General features: G+C 49.8%; 1 protein-coding gene across 1 annotated transcript in view; it reads left to right on the forward strand.

Moving 5' to 3' along the window:
• ACAD8 (acyl-CoA dehydrogenase family member 8) overlaps positions 1 to 14,964 on the forward strand; it is a 265,843-nt gene extending 250,879 nt beyond the window's left edge. Inside the window, exon 11 of the mRNA XM_078681817.1 lies at positions 14,024 to 14,964. Coding sequence (XP_078537943.1) covers positions 14,024 to 14,076 — 53 coding nt within the window. The 3' untranslated portion in view covers positions 14,077 to 14,964. The remainder of the gene's footprint in view (positions 1 to 14,023) is intronic.
• The last annotated feature ends 234 nt before the right edge of the window (positions 14,965 to 15,198 follow it).

Genomic DNA, 15,198 nt, shown 5'->3' on the forward strand with positions numbered 1-15,198 from the left:
AAGAAGGTAAACGGGATTCAACTGGGCTGGCATTCCAGCATGGAGTGACCCTGACAATGACTGAAAAATGCTCCTCTGTTTAAAAAAAATAATTGGTGTTGTTTATATACTAAAGTTTACCCGTTTTACCATGCCGGAGCTTTAGTCAGGCCGTCTTTATTGATTCTACCCTTGTAGTGCTGTCGCCGAGTGGACAACAGCAAACATCAAAATTTTGCACAGTGAACTTAAGCCTGATACAAAATGATTGTGGCTCTGATAATATGTCTACGAAGAAGTGTAAATATAAGCAAAACCGTTTCAAAGAATATTATCCCGGAGTGGTGGGGGGTGGGGCGGCGCAAATGTGTGCCAATAGTCATCATTTAAGGAAGATGTCATCTTTAAACGTGAACATCTAAAATGGTGGTGTTCCCCGTCTGAGTCCTATGTAACCACATGACACTATCAGTTGCCTGTAGGAACATTGATTTATCTGAAGTCTGGGGTTGTGCCACTATCTGCAGGGCCAACAGTCAGGTGTCCCTTTCATGAAAGTGTTTAGCAAGTCTGGCAGGCTTGGCAAACTCGCTGATCTTGGTTTGTTGAAGTTTTTAACCTGTCTTGTCGTTGGATATTATGAAGGAGAGAAATGGAGTGGGGGAACTGAAGATGGGTATAACAGAGGATGAGCGCACATGGTCAAGTCAGCTTAACTTTTCTTTCCACGTAGTCCCCACTAATCGATGTTCAGTCAACAGAGCTCATCTTGGGGAATGTCTCCTAGTAGCATATGTGCAGTTCCCCCAGGTGTGGTTAAAGATTGCCTTTCTGGTGGTCCGCAAGAACATTTTATGCAAGCTTAAATGCAGCTGTACTGACATGACAGCAACTGTTTCAGAGAAGATGGCTTCACCTCCTTAGAGGCCCGGCACAGTATGTCCTTGCTTTTACCTTGACCTTCTGTCTCTGTCACATCGGTCACTCTATACCTGAATGGCAGAGCAGCTCCTCAGTTATTTCCCTCCAACGAGTTGTGCCCCCAGATAGATTGGAGTGGGTAGCAACTGCCAATTTCAAGATTCAGCGCCTCAGGGGTACACTATACAGCTACTGCATTTGGGATTGGGGTCCTGTGGCACCACTCAATAGCGGCCTTGGGTTGGCCCTGGTACAGCTGAACCAGCATTCCTCTTCCATGTGTGGACCCTATCACTCGAGTCCACCGCCTCTCTACAGTGGGGCTCTGCATTCACGGTCTACTAATGCAGTTGATCGGCCCCCTCTGTCCCGCAGCGGTCTAGCGAGAACAGCCACTTTTCTCCAGCATATCGTCACAAGCCTGGCATGTCCACTGCAGGATAGCTCCTCCATCTTGGAAGGCTGCACCAACATGTACTACATTTTCAGGTGCGTTTTTCAGCTTTCTGACTTATTAGCAAGACTTCATGGATTGCAGCCTCATTCATGTGTGCAGGATGGTTTTGGTTGCTGATTGCATAGGGCTGTGCTCGACTTCTAGTAGCCTTGCAGAAACGCTAAAATAACGAATCCTCCATGATGGTCATTAAGATCACACCTTTCCTATTGAATCCAGTTTTAATCAAATAATAGTAAACAGTTGTATTTATCCAGATCTCTAGTGAAGCTTTTCTGCACTATTACAGAGGTGCCTTTGACCAGCAGCCAGACTCTGAAAGTGGCTCTTGTTGCAAAGATTCTGGATGAATCACGGCTTCTATGATCTGCCTTTGAAGAAGATGAGTCTATACTGCATGGGACAAGCAGTATAGGACAGGAGCAAAAAGAGCAGCTGACTTGACCCTGCTTGGAGGTCACACTTTGGAAATTATCCCTTCAGAAGGTATAGTTTTGGACCCAGCTGGGGTGAACCAAATTGGAGACATCCGCTTTGTGAACTGATCATGGACCTTCATAAAACATTCAAGGAGAGAAAGGGGCCGATTAGGATGGCGGTTTTTCCGCATCCTCCGGGCCGGCGGAAGTGTCCGCCGGCCTGGAGGATGCGGAAAAACCGCGGCGGAGACTCCAAAGACCCACCGCCAAATTAGGATGGCTGGTGGGTCTGGAATTCCGTCCGCCGCGGTCGGCTTCCGACCGCGGCGGAAAAGCTATAACATGGCAGGCGGTGTCGATGAGACACCGTCCGCCATATCATGATGTGTGTGTAAATATGCTTTTCCACGGCGGCATTGCCGCCATGGAAAAGCATACGGACCTTCACTTCGGGGGCCCGTTGCGGGCCCCCTGGGTGAAGGGGTGGTGGTGGGTGCACATGGGGGGTACCTATGGTACCCCCCTGCATTTGCGTGCACAATGCAGCAGGCACCGCGCGGTGCCTGCCGCTTTGTGCACGCAAATGCTGTGCATGCATTTTTTACATTGGGGCGGGTGCAGCTTGAAGCTGCACCCGCCGCAATGTTAGAGATAGAGGATGTGACCGCCACCCTGGCGGTCACATCCTAATCAGATCGGAGGGAACGCCGCAGCCCATGCGGACGTTCCCTCCTCCTCAGGGGTCGCGGACGGACTCAAGTCAGTCCGCGATCCTAATCGACCCCTAAGTGTGGTAAGCTTGTATTGCCAAGTTCTTACACCCTGGGTCTTAGGATGTTCGACTCAGAAAGTTTGTGAGCACTCGTTTAAGACATCATTTTGACTCTGATATCACAGTTTGAAGACTCCTTTGGATCCTAACTCCCAAATCTGTTTCCCAATTCTTTCTGGGTCTTGGTAGCTTTTGTATGTGCTCTGTCACCCGTGTGCCTCTGTTATCTTTCATATGCAATCTAGACACTTACAACATTGGTTTATCATTTGATCGCTCATGACATCAAGCTACCTTTTTGAATCTCTGACCCTGAGAAATGCTATCAAAGTAAAGAATGCCTCTTGGATGTCCAGCAGTGATTGTAATATACATATATATGCTCAATACCTCTAAAATGGAGATTTTGTTTGTTGCCGCTAATCTTTATTTGTTCATCCCCATCTTGGGCAGAACCTTTCAGCCCCTGCCAAAAATTGCTTTAGACCTTACATTTTTGTATTTTCCATTGATCACAGTAAGGCTGTTGCCAGAAGCCTCCCAGCTAGAATATTAGGCGAGCTCCTAAGGCACTAGATCTATTAGACCTCCTTTTTGTCTGGTATGATGTGTTTGACCGATTACTTCGACACTGTGTGTTAATCGAAATGCCATCTGTAGTATACCAAACATTGCACAACCGTACGCCTACATAGTGAAGCTGGTGTTCTGTTTGAATCAAATGCTTAAATTTGGCTGTACAGAGTAGAATGTCTCCCAGCTCTGACAATAAGAAGGCTTCAGCGGAGGTCACTTTTGAGTTTTCCCCATATGGAACTCTTTCTTACTGACCCTTTGCAATGGACTTTCAAAAGTGGTAGCAATGCTTGAAATACCACATCTTTCAACATGAACTTGGGCTTGTCTTTTATTTAATCAACCTGCTAGCTGTATTCTCCCCCATATCCCCCACACCCCACAATGCTTTTTCAGCCCTGCTCAATAGCCCTCACAAGCAGGAGAAATTCTGCATGTACATTCAATATGAACAAAAAAATAGAGTATATGTATCGATAGTTATTATACTTCTCCAGAATGTAGATGTAAATACTAATGTGTCTTTACAGATTTATTTTTCCTTAACCAATTTTATCTGGTTTTCCGATACAACCAAGTTTTCAGTGTTGATCGATAACAGTCGAAGCATGAAGAAATGTGTTAGTGAAGCCTTAAAATAGAATGCCTTTAATTCTTTCTACCACAATTTATTTTACAGAAGTGCTCTTTCTTTCCAAAATCAAAATGTAACTTCATCAGTTAAGGTCGATAAGAGTAATAAAAATTGACATTTGAAAGAAAACAGTATATGTTGAAACAAAATATAGCTCCAGCCTTTGTTCTGGTGCAAACAGTATCATGTGGTAAACCGAAAAGTATTCTGATTGACTTTCTGATGCCTTTGTAGAGTTGTTGATCAGAAATCATTGGACGGCTTCACCAGATTGTTTTCATGACTGTAGTAACCGAAGTTTCACAGTGCAAACCTCCCCTCGATTACAAGTGTACCCTTTTCACAGGTTACTCCTTATATAATTTTAAAGAAAATAATGATCATTTTGGCAAAAAAGATTTGGCAGAAATTTATATCTGAAAGAAACAGGTTAGTGTTAGATTCCTTACCTTAGAATATCCCCAGTCGTCAGGCTGGATCCGGAAAGTTTTCGTCAACAGTACACTTGCGCGTCGGTGGGCGTCTTCTGCGGCTCCGCGTCTGTGTCGTGATCGGTGGAATGACGTCGTCGGAGTGCTTAGACGCTGCCCTTGCGCGCTGACGTCAGTCCTTCTTTTTTCCGCGCCAGCAAGCGCAGATCCAAGAAGAGCAGTACTGTCATTTTTTGACTAACTTTTTTGATCACTTTTCGAATCGATTTCGACTCGCGGTGCCGTTAGGGATGCCTGGTTTTAAACCTGCGACGCCTGTCACCGCCTGATGGCGGTGACCGACCCCCACCATCGGTGCCTTTACTGCCTCGGGGCCGACCACGATGACAAGTCGTGCCCCGACTGCCGTGCCTTGACCTCGAAGGCTAGACGGGAGTGGTCCCGTAAGCTGCTCGAGCTCCGGCAGTCTGCTCCGGGCCACTCGAGGTCCCGGTCGAGGAGGAAGTCGAGGGACCGGTCGCGGAGCCGCAGTCATCGCCTCTCATCGAGTCACCACCACTCGTCTGGCTCCAAGTCCTCCGGTAAGTCGAGGAATTCGAAAAAGGAGTCGAAGAGGCGTCCTCGCTCTTCTTACGACGCTCGCGCAACGCGGCACCACCGGAGCCGCAGGCGCCGCTTCCAGCTCCATACCCGCCGGCACCTGGGCTTCACGCGATCCCGGAGGAGATAAGTGCTTTCCTCGTGGCCATGAGGACTCACTTCCCTCCGTCAGCACCTGCCGAGGCGCCTTCGGGCCCGAAGGTCCGACTGGGAGCCATAGCGGGCTGGCGGCTCCAGTGCCATCGGGTGCTTCGGCCCCGGCACCGTCACCGACTCCGGTCCCGACGCCGCAGGGCCCCGCAGTATCCAGGCCTGGATCCGGGAAGTCGCCAGTCGACCTCACGACTCCTCCGCTGGCGCCGACCTAGAGGGTGTCGCTCCCGGTGCCGTCTCCAGACCACGCCGTCCCCGGTTTCAGCCCCGGTCCGGGTGCTACGCCGGTGCAGCGCCGATGGGTGAACAATTTACCTACGACCGGGCTCCATCATTTCTGCCTGGTTTCCAGGACATGGATGACGAGGAGGACCGGGAGGGGTCTAAGGACCCTCTGGCACAGCAATGCCAGTTGAGCCAGTTGAGCCAGGACTTGGCAGATCAGCTGGGGAGGCCAGTGGTCTAGACACTTCGCCTGACACTTGATTCATCTCTCCTCCCTCCGTGGAGGAGGGGGCTACTTATAGCGTGGTGTTGAACAGGGAGGCCAAGGCCTTGGCTCTTGAGCTCCCTGTCGCGGCCGTGAGGACTAACCTCCTCACTGAGGTGCTCAAACCGCAGGCAAGCTCCTCAAAGCCTCTACTGCCGTTTAACAAAGCCCTCACCAACGTTCTGATGGGCACCTGGTCCAAGCCCTCTACAGACCTCCCTGTGGATCGGAACGTGGCCCGACGCCACCGCCCAGCTCCGGGCGACCCATACTTTCTGTCCGTTCACCCCACCCCCGAGAGCCTGGTGATTCAGGCCTCTACGTCCCAGACCGCATTCCCGACCGCTCCTCCGTATCCGGAATCGAAAAGGTATGATCAGTTTGGCAAGAAACTGTTCTCCTCTCTGAGTTTGGGGCAGCGGTCTGTCAACACCGCCTGCCTTTTGGGATGTTACACCCACTTTCTGTGGGATACGGTTGCGGAGGTGCTGCCACAGTGTCCGGAGGAGGCCCGGACACGGCTCGCCCAAGCCCTTGCTGAGGGGCGGGATGCAGCACGGTACTCGATTAGATGTGGACTTGACACCACGGACTCGCTGGGCAGAGCGATTTCAACGACGGTGGCAATTAGTCGCCACGCCTGGCTGTGGTCTGCCAACTTCTCGGGGGATGTCCAGGCCACGCTTATGGACATGCCCTTCGATTGCCGTCGCCTCTTTGGCGACAAAGCGTATAATGCGCTACAGCGTTTCAAGGACTCCAGGGCTATGGCCAAGTCATTGGGCCTGGGCCAGCGCCAGCAAACTTCCGCTTTTAGCCCCTTTCGTGGCCAAGGAAGGGGTGCTCCCACACGTCCAGTCAGCCACAGGCCACAGAACCAGTCTCAACGCGGTCGCAGACGTGATTACCGCCGTGGCGGTGCCGGGGGACAACGGCAGGGTCAGTCCACATCCGCCCCTGCCGCATCTGCCTCTAAGCCTTCCTAGTCCAGCATTTCAGGCCCATTCGACGCCAGTGGGGGGCAGGGTTTGCCATCACCTCCTCCACTGGCGTACCATCACGTCGGACAGGTGGGTGCTGCAAATCGTCCGAAGGGGCTACTCCCTCCCCTTCGAGGCGACACCTCCAGCCATGCCACCGCAATACCACCGCATGTCTGGGATCACTTGCAACTTCGGCAAGAGGAAGTTATGGCCCTCTTGGCCAAGGGGACCGTCGAGGGCGTTCCTGGGCCAGAAGTAGGGTGTGGTTGTTATGCCCACTACTTCCCAAGAAGGGCAAAGGAGGCCTACGCCCTATCTTGGACCTCCGGAACGTCAACGGCTTCCTCCGGAAGGAGAAGTTCAAGATGCTGACGTTAGCTCAGGTCTTAGCTGCCCTAGACCCTGGAGACTGGATGGTGGCGCTGGACTTGCAGGACGCTTATTTCCACATCCCCGTCCTGCCGGCCCACCGGCGCTACCTGCGGTTCACGGTAGGCTACGAGCACTTTGATTACTTTTCTCTCCTTCGGCCTTACCAGCGCCCCTTGAGTGTTCACGAAAGTGATGGCGGTGGTCGCAGCTCATCTGCGCAGATCAGGGGTTCCAGTCTTCCCCTATCTTGACGACTGGTTGTTGAAGGCGGGCTCGCCCCAGACAGTCGTCTCCCTCCTCCAGACTACGGCCGACCTCCTGCACCTGCTGGGGTTCTCCATCAATGTGCCAAAGTCACACCTGTGCCCCTCCCAAAAGCGCCTCTTCATCGGAGCAGTTCTGGGTTTATCCTCCAGAGCAGCGGGTTCGGGATATTCAGGCTCTGATTCCGATCTTTCAGCCTTTATCCCGGGTCTCGGTCAGGTTGAAGCTGCGGCTCCTGGGGCTGATGGCCTCCTGCATCCTACTGGTGCATCACGCCAGGTGGCGGATGCAGGCTCTGCAGTGGGACCTGAAGTTTCAGTGGGCACAGCATCAGGGCAACCTGTCCGACCACGTCCTGATCTCGGAGGGCACTGCGAGACAGGTGGCTCACGGACCGCGATTGGGTCGATGGCAGATCCCTCTCCCTACCCCAACCGGAGCATGTCGTAGTGACGGATGCGTCCCTCTAGGGATGGGGGGGCCACATGGGAGAGGCGGAGATCAGAGGCCTCGGGTCTCCGGCGGAGTCCCGGCTCCATATCAACCTTCTGGAGCTGCGGGCGATCCGGCTTGCACTGAAGGCATTCCTTCCCTTTGTCCGGGGAAGTGTAGTGCAGGTGTTCACGGACAACACCACCACCATGTGGTACTGCAACAAACAGGGCAGTGTGGGGTCATGGACCCTTTGTCAGGAGGCTCTGTGCCTCTGGACATGGCTGGAACGCCAGGGCATCACCCTGGTGGTTCAACAACTGGCAGGTTCTCTGAACGCCAGGGTGGACGAACTCCGCCGTCGGTGCATGATGGATCACGAATGGCGTCTGAACTCGGACGTGGCGCCAGGTCTCTTTCAGCAGTGGGGAGAGCCTTGGTTAGATCTATTCGCCACAGAAGAGAACGCGCAATGTCTTCAGTTTTGCGCGTTGGAATTTCCAAGGCGGCACTTGCTCGGAGACCCTTTTCGTCGCGAGTGGAGCTGCGGTCTGTTGTACGCCTATTCATCTTCGGCCCAAAGTGCTGAAGAAGATCAGGCGAGACCGGGCCCAAGTCATCATTGTGGCTTCGGACTGGGCACAAAGATACTGGTATCCCGAGCTACTCAGCATGTCAGCCGATCCCCGATTCGTCTGCCTCTTCAGGAGGACCTTCTGTCGCAGTAGCAGGGGACGGTCCTCCACCCAAACCTGTCCAGTCTCCACCTACATGCATGGAGATTGAGCGGCGACAGTTGAGGCCATTTGACTTGCCTCCTGAAGTCTGTGATGTGATTCTGGCAGCCAGGCGTCCCTCCACAAGATCGGTATACGCCTGCCGGTGGAACAAATTTGTGGCATGGTGCACAGCAAAGGCTGTGGATCCACTCTCTGCCCCCCTTTCAGAGGTTCTCCTCTTTCTTCTTTCTCTTGCCCAGCAGGGCTCTGCTCTGGGCACTATCAAGGGCTACCTCTCAGCCATTTCAGCCTTCTTGAGGCTTCCTGATCAGCCTTCTCTTTTCAAGTCCCCTGTGGTAAATAGATACCTGAAAGGCATCACACACATGTTTCCTCCTGTTCCTTTCTGACTTATCTGATGTGTGCTCCCTTTGAGCCACTTCATAACTGTCCTCTACGTCTTCTGACTCTTAAGAATGCATTCCTGGTTGCCATCACCTCTGCCAGGAGAGTGAGTGAGCTCCAGGCTCTATCTTCTAAACCTCCTTTCCTCTCTGTCCATCCGGACAAGGTTGTTCTGAGGACTCGTCCTTCTTTCCTGTCCAAGGTGGTTACAGCCTTTAATATCGGGCAGTCCATCACCTTGCCCACCTTCTTTCCGCCTCCGCGTCCCTTGGAAGAGGAAGAGAGGCTCCACCGTCTGGACCCGAAACATGCGCTCTCCTTCTATCTAGATCGCACACGCCAGTTCCGGGTGGTTACGTGGGTGCTAAGAAGGGACGGGCGGTGCACAAGCGAACCATATCTCGGTGGGTCGTTTTGTGCATCAAGGTCTGCTACTCCTTGGCGAAAAAGGAGCCTCCTGTGGGGCTACGCGCCCATTCCACTCTGGCCACGGCGGCTACTACTGCCCTGGGTCGGGGAGTCCCCTTGCAGGACATCTGTCAGGCAGCTACGTGGGCCTCGCTGCACACGTTTGCTAAGCACTATTGCCAGGACAGCCAAGTCCGGAGAGATCTCTTTTTCGGCCGCTCCGTTCTCCAGGACTTTCTGGTGTGATCTTGGTTCCCAGACCCACCACCGGGGTTGATATTGCTGGGGTATCTATTCTAAGGTAAGGAATTTAACACTAACCTGTTTCTTTCAGATGCACAAGTTACTTACCTTCGGTAACAATATATCTGTAAGAAACAGTAGTTAGTGTTAGATTTCTTACCACCCCACCCATCATCCCCGTTCTGCGAACTGATATCTAGGGTTAAGGACATCCCTTTCAGGGCCCTAGTTTTATGGCACCAGTGTCGGTTTCTATCATGGCTCTGCGTTCCTGCCGTGGAAAGCTATGTACAGAACTGACGTCAGCGCGCGAGGGCGGCATCTAAGTACGTCGACATCATCCCGGCGATCACGACGCCGCCGTCGATGGACGTGCAGCCGCAGACGCCGCCTACCGACGCGCAAGGGTACTGATGACGAAAACTGTCCGGAACCAGCCTGACACCTGGGGATATTCTAAGGTAAGGAATCTAACACTAACTACTGTTTCTTACAGATATATCGTTACCGAAGGTAAGTAACTTGTGCTACATGTCAGTGTACTATTTCTTCAAGTAACACTGGATTCTAAAGAAGGTTGATTTACCAATTTAGGCGAATGCAGAGGATGTGTTCAGCAAGCTGCTGTTAAAAATTTCTCCTATGCTTTTTCCCTTGGTTGGTTGCAAGAACGTACTCAAGTACAGGTAAACCTATTGGGAGACTAATGTCTGTATGAATGGAACTCGGAGAATCCTCTTTTTTTGAGTGAGGTTTTTCATTCCAACACTGAATTATCACATCAGATGTACTTCTGATGAGTGCCAGACTGGATCCAGAACATTTTGATGCATAGCCTCTGCTCGCTGATATGTGGTGTTAAATAAATGGGGATATGTGGTGGTAAATAAATGGTGATAAATAATGTTAAATTCACATAAGAAGTCCAAGCGGGCCTTGTCGGGGACTCTCTGCTTCGCAACAGATTCTAGTGCACACAGAGTTTGCACATCAGGGTCACCACAACAATTTAAAGCATTTAAAGAAGCCATGTTTTACCTTTTCAGCATCGCACCAGCTCCCTCTGGCACTCTTCAGGCCCCACAGATCTGTGAAGGCCTCCATCTGGATTACCGCCAGCAGGTCTGCCCTCTGCGCTGGCTGTGCCTCTTGACCCCACTTCAGGTTCAGCTCTAACATTGAACTCGACTAAGTGCCTGGTAACATAATCCATACTGGTTCTCTACCCCATTGATGCCTGTACTGACACTGGCGAAGCTGGTGGAGACCATTGATCTGACTGACTCTGAGCCCAACCTTGGCCAAAGCCATGTGCAAGTTCAGTTCCTAAGCGCCCACCCACCGTTCATTGTGACTCAAACAGAACAGTTACCTAGAGGATGTCCCCCAACAACTCTTTGGGTTGGATTCTGACCAAAGCCAACCAAGTATTGGAGATGGGGGGGGATGAGTTTGCCCCACAGTATGATGACAATTTGTATGTGGAACTGTAGGATGGAAACCCCCTCCCCTTGGAAACGGGGTTAGTTTCCCCCTCATGTCGTTCCCCATGGTGATTAAAAGGGCGGTGGAAGTCATGGATTTACAACTGGCTTTTCTCAGAGTAAAGACTAATGTCCTCTCAAAGTTTCTATAACCCAGAAATTCCTAATCAGAACCTCTGCTGCCATTTAACAAGGCCCTAACTGAACCTTTGATGGGCACTTGGTCCAGTCCGTGATCTTGTCCATTTGTGAACAGACAAGTGGCACATCACCATAGGCCAGATACAGATAACCCTGCCTTTCTCACACAGCATTCTACTCCTGAGACCCTGGTGATACAGGCCTCCACCAGCAGATTTAACCCAAATTCCATCCGAATAGCAGACGGAGGATGTAAGTGTTTGGGAAGAGGATGTTTTTGTCTGCTTGCCTCACCGTTAGATCAGTTCATGAGACTGCTTGCCGGGACGGTACTTCCATGCATTATAGAACTCACTTGCTGAAGTTTTATTGGCGGTCCCGAAGGAATTCAGAGACCATTTAGGATAGGCCATTCAGGATGGCCAGGATGCAGCCAAGTACGTTATCCGCTCAGGGCTAGACACAAAAGTCTGCTTGGATGGAGCGGATAGAAGCATTCATCTCATTTTAGATTTTCATCCCCTTGACTTCTTCTTGGAGAAGGACAAATTGAGGATGCTCACACTGACTGGCCCAGGTTCTGTATACCCTTGGTCCAGGAGGGTGTGGTTGGACCAGCAGGATGCCTATTTCCACGTTCCTGTACTGAAGGCCTATTGAGGTTACCATCGATTCAAGGAGGGCCACAAGGATATTAATTTTGCTGTGCTCCCTTCTGGCTTTATCGGTGCCCCCTCAGGTTTTAATACAAGTGATGTCGGTGGCAATAATGCATTTTCAGAGGTTGGGGGAACCTGCTTTCTCCTACTTTGATGACTTACTGTTGAAAGCGGGCTCCAGATGACTGAAAACCTCCTTACATTATAGAAGTTAAGGATTAATGTGCTGAAGTCACTCCTGACTCTTTCGCAGAGGCTCTCTTTCTTCCAAGCCATCCTGGATCTGGTGCATTTTTAAGCCTTCCCTCTAGAAGAAGTTCAGGACATCAGGGCTATGTTCCCAATCCAATGTTTCAGCCTCATTCCTGGGTCCTTTGTGAAGATGGCTCTGAAGCTTCTAAGTCGATTGACCTTCTGCAGCATACCAATTTAGCATGCTTTCCTGCCTGAGTTCTAAAGAAGATCAAGAATGACTGGGCTCAATTCACCCTAGTGCCCCCAGAGAGGGCCAGGAGAGTATGGTACATGGTTCTTCTGGTCATTACCATCTGTCCTCCAATCCATCTGCCACTTCAAGAAAACCTTCTGTTGCAGCAGCAAGACAGGTTCTTGCACCCAGGCCGGCACAATCTACCATCCATGCGTGGAGATTGTGCAGTAGTAGTGAGCTACATTCAATCTACCTACTGAAGTAGTGGATGTAATCTTGGTCACCAGACATCCTTCTGTGAAATCTATTTATGCCATAACCTGGGACAAGTTTGTGTCTTGGTGCAGTACCTGTAACATGGACCTGTTGCAAGCCAAACTGTTGGATGTTTTGCTGTTTGCACTGTCATTGGCCCAGTAAGGATTTGCAGTGGGCATTGTTAAAGGTTACCTTTTGTCCTTTTTGTGTTTACTGGACCAACTATTGTACAAACCATCTGTTGTGATGTGTTTTCTCAAAGGTTGGGTCAGCCGGTTTCCCCCAAAACCTTTTGTGATGTCACATTGGGACATGAATTTGGGCATTACTTTTCTTATGTGTACTCCCTTTGAGCCATTTGACAGCTGTCACCTTTTTCTACAGACACTGAAGATTGTTTTCCTCATGGCAATAACATCAGCATGTGGTATGAGTGAGCTCCAAGCTCCATCAGTCCAGCTGCCGTACTCTACCTTCTTACTAGACAAGCTGTTGCTGAGGACCAAAGTGTCTTTTCTTCCAAAGGTTGTAACCACTTTTCATGTCTTGACAATCCATCAGTCTTCTGATGTTCTTTGCCGCTCCTCACTCCTCAAAAGAGGAAGATTGACTCCATCGTTAAGACCCCAAGAGAGCACTCCGCTTTTACATCAATTGTACCTAAAACCATCAGGCAGATGATCTACTCTTTGTGTGGTTCTCTTGGGCAAAGAAAGGCAATGCAGTGCAGAAAAGAGCTTCATCCTAGTGGGTAGTCTTCTGCAACAGGATCGGCTGCGCAGTGTCAAAGAAGCTGCTTCTAGAAGGGATACAGGCCCATTCCACGAGGGCCAAAGCTGCTACCACTGCGTTGTCACACAGAGTGCCTGTACTGGATATTTGTTAGGTGGCAAAGCACTACTGCCTTGACAGTCTGGTTAGCGGGGAAGGGCATGTTTGCAGTTTGGTCCTGCAGGACTTTTTGGTCTGAGCCGTCCGACAGACCCACCACCCAGGTAGGTACTGATTTGGTATCTATTCTAAAGGTGAGGAATCTGCAGTTAGAAGTATCGGTCAGAAGAACAAGTTACTTACCTTATGTAATTCCCTTTCTCTGGATACTCTATCTAACCACAGATTACCCACTGCCTCCCAGTTCTGTGAAATGGATTTATTTTCTATCTCAAATGGTCGCTCATGTGAGATCTACATACTGGCACAGTTGATTACTTTTGGGTCCGCGACCAAATGTGCAGACAATGTTCAGAAAGAAACTGATGTCTGTGTGTTTCGATGACTTCTGAATACAGCTCCCGTTGTCACTTCCAGGTCGGAGTGCTGTCAACCTTTGAGTCACATGAAGTCTCTTATCAGCATGCAGGAATTGTGCTGAAAAATCTTCTGGATTCAGTCTGGTGCCTAGGGATATTCTAAAGTTGAGGAATCTGCCGTTAGAGTGTCCACCAGAAATAGTGTCAAATAAGGTAAGTAACTGGTGGTTCTTTCCACTGTTCTCAAAACAATTTAATGCTTTTCACTTTTGCTTAAAAGTTTCTACCTGTTAACACTTACTCTGTCTTCTATTGCTGGCTCGACATGTGAAAAATCTATTCAGCTCACTTTCTACCATGCAAGTGCCCTGATTAATGTTCCAGTTAACAACGTGATCTGCTGAAACAAATTTGCACTCAGCCTTCCCAATTACTCCTCATTCATATCTTCCTCAATATGTCATAATTTTGTGTAGAAGTTGTAAACCCTTATCAACTGGCAGCCTATCATAGTCCTTTTTTTATCACTTCCTCTCCTTGTAGGTACCAATGAAGTGATGAGGATGATTGTGGCCCGACACCTCTTGCAAGACTAAAGCTTACAACCAAGCGCAGATTTTTCATTGCTTAAGACTCTTCCATCTCTACAAGGAAGCTTTACTCCTTTATACACCATTTTGTGCCCAGGCAGCACAAGATGATCTCGAGGGCATCCTTCTCTGGTGTCCCATTTGGCTACAACTGAGCCATGAGGACATCCCCCCACCCCTTACTAGGCTGCAAGGGCCCGGCTCTTTTATCCATGCCCTTCTCTTGAGGTGTTCTTTTTGGGCTCTTCTATCGTGTTCTGGGGTTCCGGTGTTGCTCTTGCAGTGGGACCGAGCACTCTACTTATACTAAGCAAGGAACAGAAGTCTTTCTTTTGGGAGGATAGGTCTTGTCCGTTATTCCAGTGACACCATATTTCATCTTTGAAAAATCTCAGTGGACTTCTTGGGGCGCTGAATGAATTCCTAGCTCCGAGGATTGACCCCATATGGTACAGTGGTGGAGGAATGCTGAACTTTTACCTGCGTATGGTGCGTTTTGCTAAAGCACTGATGTGGCAAATTCAGCCAATTGTATGGCCACTCGTGTTTTTTCTTTCTTTTGTAGACCATGATTTGGAATAGTGACTAGTCCCGGAACAGTCAGGCGCTTCTGATTGTCCTCACTTCTACGTGTGCTATTTGTTCTGAATCATTGAGTGCAACTTTGACGATCCTTGGAGACACAAGAGACACTGAAGATAGGAATGGGATGATGTTTAATTTAAATCATGATTGGAATTTTCTGCTTTAATGACAACGGCCTCCTCTGCACAAAGAGGAAGAACTCTTTCGAAAGATTATTTCCTTGCACTGATCTTCACAATCGTGGTTAGACTGTTACACCCCGCTATTGAAAGGGGATAAATTCAGGATCCGAAATAAAGACTTTAACTTCATTTGTGTCTTAGTGTGCCTCATCGTTGTGCTGCCTGAGTAATGGTGTTTATCCACTGTTAAAGCTGCTCCTTCAGTTATTCATCTTCCTGTATGTTGCACGTTTGAAGGAGATCTTTGAACCTTTGGCACTCATGGCTAAAAAGCGTGAGACTACATTGTAATGTATGAGTCTGATATTGCGGGATTGAAGGAAAATTATGTGATGTACGAAAGGTGGGAAGGAGTGTGATA

The sequence above is a fragment of the Lissotriton helveticus genome, chromosome 3_1 (assembly GCF_964261635.1).
Source record: "Lissotriton helveticus chromosome 3_1, aLisHel1.1, whole genome shotgun sequence".
Taxonomy (NCBI): domain Eukaryota; kingdom Metazoa; phylum Chordata; class Amphibia; order Caudata; family Salamandridae; genus Lissotriton; species Lissotriton helveticus.